The sequence below is a fragment of the Temnothorax nylanderi genome, unplaced genomic scaffold, assembly GCF_030848795.1.
Source record: "Temnothorax nylanderi isolate EJ_2023f unplaced genomic scaffold, tnyl_v1.0 TNYL_tig0490_pilon, whole genome shotgun sequence".
NCBI classification, from domain to species: domain Eukaryota; kingdom Metazoa; phylum Arthropoda; class Insecta; order Hymenoptera; family Formicidae; genus Temnothorax; species Temnothorax nylanderi.
In genome coordinates this window covers 129,026-134,076 of record NW_027249552.1, presented here as the reverse complement: position 1 = coordinate 134,076, position 5,051 = coordinate 129,026, and the positions used below count along the sequence as shown (strand labels likewise).

Below are 5,051 nucleotides of genomic sequence, written 5' to 3'. Positions count from 1 at the left end.
TTTAAGAGAATGTGTTTCTGTAATTATTTTACCTTCATCTATTTGTCTTTATTTTTACTTTAATTTATTACGAGTCTATATGGCTATCCTCGTCTTACACATTGTGAATTTGCATAAGACTAGTATTAAACTATCTTCGTCTTTCGTACGGAAGTCGTATTCGTATGCTAATATAATTCATAGGAATGAAGTATTAAACTATCCTTTTCTTCACGCTCATGGCATAAGTCTGTCTCTCTCAGATTCATGGAGCGAATATTCAATTTTCAATCTCATTTATTAATTTAATTAATTTAGATAGAAAATCGGGGTTAACGCTATTGACATTTAGGAACATGGAAGATTCCATTTTTAGCATAATAATCAGGTGTCAAAATTTTCGTTCTAAAATAAAATTTATTATAGCCAAAATGTATAAAAGACCAAGAATATTAATATAAAAGTGATTTGGTCTTCCTAAGTTTAAATGGCAAGAAGTTTAAAATGGCGGACATGAAACTTTAAAAATTCATAACTCGAAAACGGTAAGAGATAGAGAGATGGGGTTTCTTTTGTTGTATTCAAGTAATCGAGGACTTTATTTTAGGGTGTTTAAAATTTTTGTATTTTATGGATTTCTGTAAGTTTTAATTATATCTCGAAATTGAAAAGAAATATGAACTGATGGTTTTGATGGGGTTACTTGACATGCTCTGCTGAGTGTCTGTAGTGGTTTTATCAATTATTTTTAATATTAATTTTACGATAAATTTATTGTTAATTAGTTCATTTTGAGAGATACTAGAATAATTTATAAACAAAAGTTGTTTGACCTTTCATGACGGTTCCGATAGTCATATTAGTTAGGTCTGTTAATAACATATTTTAATTATTTATAATAATAATATTTGAAAAACTCTAATAAAATAATTATTATTTTGACGTGGTAATGTTCTTTAGGCATAAAGGATGATGTTCTTATAATTGGTTTGCCTTCAATTAATTAGTTTATATTTTATTTCAATTTTATTAATTCATTCATATAGAACATACGTTTATTTCCGTTAGATCCACGAGTCAAACTGAATTTATATTGCATAAAGGACCTTATAAAGCCTGTATAAGCAATGAATAGCAATTTCTAATTAACTTTATTGATTCTGGGAAATTTTAACAAGTAATTGTCCAAGAGTTTATAGTGTAATTCATGAAAATGGGGCTTAAGTTTGCTGAGATGACTTAACCCTTAACTAGCACACGTCCGCGATCGAACGTTATCTGAACACGGGGTGTTGTACACCCCACACACTTTGAACGTTGGGTACGGCGAAATGGAGGCTCCAATAGGCTTGAAAAAAATCAAGTACATACATTAAACACTGGAAAATAATACCCATTAGCCTAAACTATGAAATTTTTAGTTTTAAGGCTTCAAAAAAATTTTTGAACTTTATAAAAAAACTGAACTTTGAAAAATTTGAACTTTCAAATTCTTCACTGCGATGCGAAATTCATAGATTAACCGACCGAGAAAGATACCTAAACTTGAGAAATTCGTTCTGGGGTTTTTGACTCCCCGCGTGCTAGTTAAGGGTTAAGGCGGTCATTAGCTGTTTTATGAACGCGTACGTTATGTGTCAGCTGCTTGGTGTCGTGACAGTTTGGTTAAAGGGTGATATTATATTTATTATATCGTTTTCAGGTACTGTGCAACAAAGGCGGGGGAGAAGAAAAATTTTATGCGGCGGAAATATAGCGGTGCATGTACCGTCAGACGTGACACTATCACCATGAATCCATACTTTTGTTGCCAACATGTATGACACAATTTACTGAAATCATCGTAAGACATATCTGTGTTTACGTGATCGTTGTATACGTGTTTCAGATTGGTACCATCCTGTTTAAACAGAATCAATAAATTCGTGTTGTCGCGTATAAGATGCTTCGGTATCTTTGCATACGTCTGACAAAGATAGAAGGAGTCAACGTCCGCGTGCCGGCCCATTGCAAAGTATTCTCTTATCGTATCCTGCTTGTCGCACGCCACGTCATCAAAGATAAAAATAGAATTCGGGAGCGCCTCGCTCGGTGGAATGACGTCACTGTTATTCGAAAACGTAAAGTAGCCAATCTCTTCTATCGGTGTTAGTATATTCTCCAAATATCGATATTTCGGTTGTTGCAACGATTTCGAGTACACATACACGTTCTCGAAACGTACACCGTGCGGACTTTCCTGCAATCTTATCAAGACGTTTGTCTTGCCGCAATTCGACGGACCGCAGATGATACCGCGTATAGAAATCGGTAGCATGTCTCCATGTTTGCGTACCTCTTTCGTTAAGGGGGCATATACCTTTCTCGGACCAAAAAAACAGCATATTTCACGATTTTTTTCCGACAAAAATATAAAAGATACGAGGATCTGGTTTTTCGCAAATGAAAGTACATATTTTAAAGTGCATTTCCTGATTTTTTTTATTAGTGATGGAAACCCCTTCCCCTACAGCTCCTCGCCCTAGGCCCTGCTTGTCGTGGAGGGTTTTGCGGTACCGGCGGAATCTCCAAGTTGGCTCATCTGAAGACAAAAAATAAAAAAGGGTCTTAAAGTTTATGATATTTTCTAGTCCCTGTCGAATGGGATTTCCGAAATTTTGATTTCTAACAAAATGGCGGACTTCCAAACTTGAGACATCGATTTTTAGCCAAAATTTTCATTTTGTTTCTTAAAAAACAAATAGAAATAATTAAAAAATTGCAAAAAGCTTTCGGTAGGGACTAGATAATTTTATATACTTGCGATAGGTTCAAACCGGATTCAAATCGGTCAAGCCGTTTTCGAGTTTCGGCCGGTACCGATTTTGAAAACATGGTTTCGAGAAAAACGCTTTTAAAGTTTTACAACAGGTTTACACTATAATAACACTGTTTTTTTTTCAACTTACATGAAATCATCTATTCCAGGCCCATAAAATGAATCCTCCTTAGCCAAAATGTCATCCTCCAATTGACTTTTGGCAAGTCGGCGTTGAACTCGGGCCTCCTGAGTCGCGTGCTTCGCGCGAATGTCCGCTTGGTTGACTCGACGAGTATCGCTTGACGCTGTGAATTGCGCTGCATTTTGCCCGATTTTAATTCCCATCGTGGTCATTATTTTTAATAACGATGTCGCACCTTCGTTGAATAGACAAACTGCTATGTAAGTTGCTGTTTCAACGATGCGAGCACTGCTGTTTATAATTTTTGGTGCAATTTTCCAAATTACGTTGTTATAACTTTCGTTATTATTCTGGGTAAACCCGCCAAGATAACGATTTAGCAACGTTTCATTAGACAGGTCTTTATAAATAGGGCGAATCGCATTCAAAACCTCTTCAGGTAAGGTTTTGAAACTTTGCTTGTACCTGTCTAAAGTGCCGTTAGCTTTTGCCTGTTGCCACTCACACCACGATTCGGAGCCTTCGGGACAGAGTTGATGTTGCGGATCTTTTGTTGTCGAACTATAATGATGGAATGTAGCCCGGATGGCGTCTCGCATTTTTTCCACCGAATTATAATTTCGACGAATTGCAAGACCGTAATATACGCTGAGCTTATCAATCATCTTCGCAGTTAATTTGTTTTTGCCACCAATACCTTTATTTTCTTTTTTACATTTTCGGAGTCGCGCGCCCATTCGTTTTTGCACGTGTCCGATGCACTCCTTTTTATTTATAATCACATTATCTCCATATGGTTTAGAATCGATGATACCATTATAAGTTTTTGAATCGCCATCGCCAATATAGTCCGTATATTTTACTCCGTACAGTTTATCGGATCTCTGAAACATTTCTTTCATGGCGTCCACTTCCATTTTGCCAGATGAACCGTTATGATTTATATGGCACATTGGTTCGTGTTCAGTTTTCCATTCATCGTATTCTTCAGTACCTTGTTTTTTTGCCCAAATTTCGCATCCTTTACAATAAGCAGACTTGATGTTAATGTCCAGAACTTTTTTCGAATAAACACCGATTAGAGAGCAAACGCCGAACAAAGAAGTAAATCCTCGCTTTTGCCATGTCCCGTCTCCAGAAACCGCCAGCTCCGTAACATCATCCTCCACTTCCCGTTCCAAGCTCGTCCTCAGCTGTTCTTCTTTTATCGCATCTCTCATAAGTAATTCAGCAACAGCCTTAGACGCTACATGAATGTTTTTCTGAATTTCATCATGCGACTTTTGAGCGACAGAAGGCGGTAAATCCATCAATCCGCATAATTTTTTTTCTCCGGTTAGTCCTTGGCTTATACAGCGCATAGCAAAAGTAAAACGACGATTTATTTCAAATGCCGTACCGATTTGTGGACAAGAAGGAATAAGTCTCGGTTCGCAAAGTTGGCAAGTTAACATTATCTTGAAGCCAAGACCTCGAGTGCTTTCCGGATAAAATTTTATGTCGCCTCCACATTTTTTACACTTTACAAATTGCGAAATTTCAGTAAAGACGGAGTTAAAATTCAAAATTCGGTAACAGATATTTTCATCTTCTGCCACTGGTACGTCGGTACAACATTTTTTACAATTTTTTCGCAGCATTGAAAGTGGTGTTTATTTCTTTTTCCACATCCCATGATTGATCGATATTCTCCATTTACGCCTCGTATCTTTACGAAATTCATTGCTACGATGAGCTTCTCGGGAACCTTTCCGTTTAGGCATTGCGAAGAACACTCAAACAACTTGGCGATACGCACAACACAGCTGACACCAAGCGACTGAATATAGTTTGACCCTATAACCTATTACAGTGTCATCTGTTGAGAGAAAACTAAATTAAGTCTGCAGATAAGGGTACATTTGAAATAGGACAAAAGGAAACGGTTTTGACCGGTTTTTAGGGGGCCGTCTTTCTACCTGCGCGCCGCTCCACAAAGAGCTACTGCATGCCTGTGCGCCGCGCAGTACAAAGCGCTGTATCTTCTATACTTGTTCGAATTTCAAAAAACCGGCTTTAGGATTTCATTCTTAAGACATTAAACATTCAAAATATGAAAAAAATCGATTTTTTCAATCCGAGAAAAGTATA

The 5,051-nt window shown here is 37.0% G+C and overlaps 1 protein-coding gene across 1 annotated transcript; it reads right to left on the bottom strand.

Moving 5' to 3' along the window:
- Positions 1-2,923: 2,923 nt before the first annotated feature.
- LOC139783330 (uncharacterized) lies at positions 2,924-4,080 on the bottom strand. The gene is made up of 2 exons (XM_071722491.1): positions 4,049-4,080; positions 2,924-3,863 (listed from the first exon to the last, which is right to left on the bottom strand). Exons 1-2 carry the CDS (start codon positions 4,078-4,080, stop codon positions 2,924-2,926), a joined length of 972 nt encoding a protein of 323 aa, XP_071578592.1.
- Positions 4,081-5,051: the final 971 nt, after the last annotated feature.

What these genes read in the sequence shown, in the direction of transcription:
- LOC139783330 (XM_071722491.1), bottom strand. Translation starts at nt 4,080, where the DNA reads ATGTTACGGAGCTGGCGGTTTCTGGAGACGGG. An exon ending in TGGCGGTTTCTGGAGACGGG is followed by an intron (nt 3,864 to 4,048) that starts ACATGGCAAAAG and finishes AATGTGCCATAT; the next exon opens with AAATCATAACGGTTCATCTG.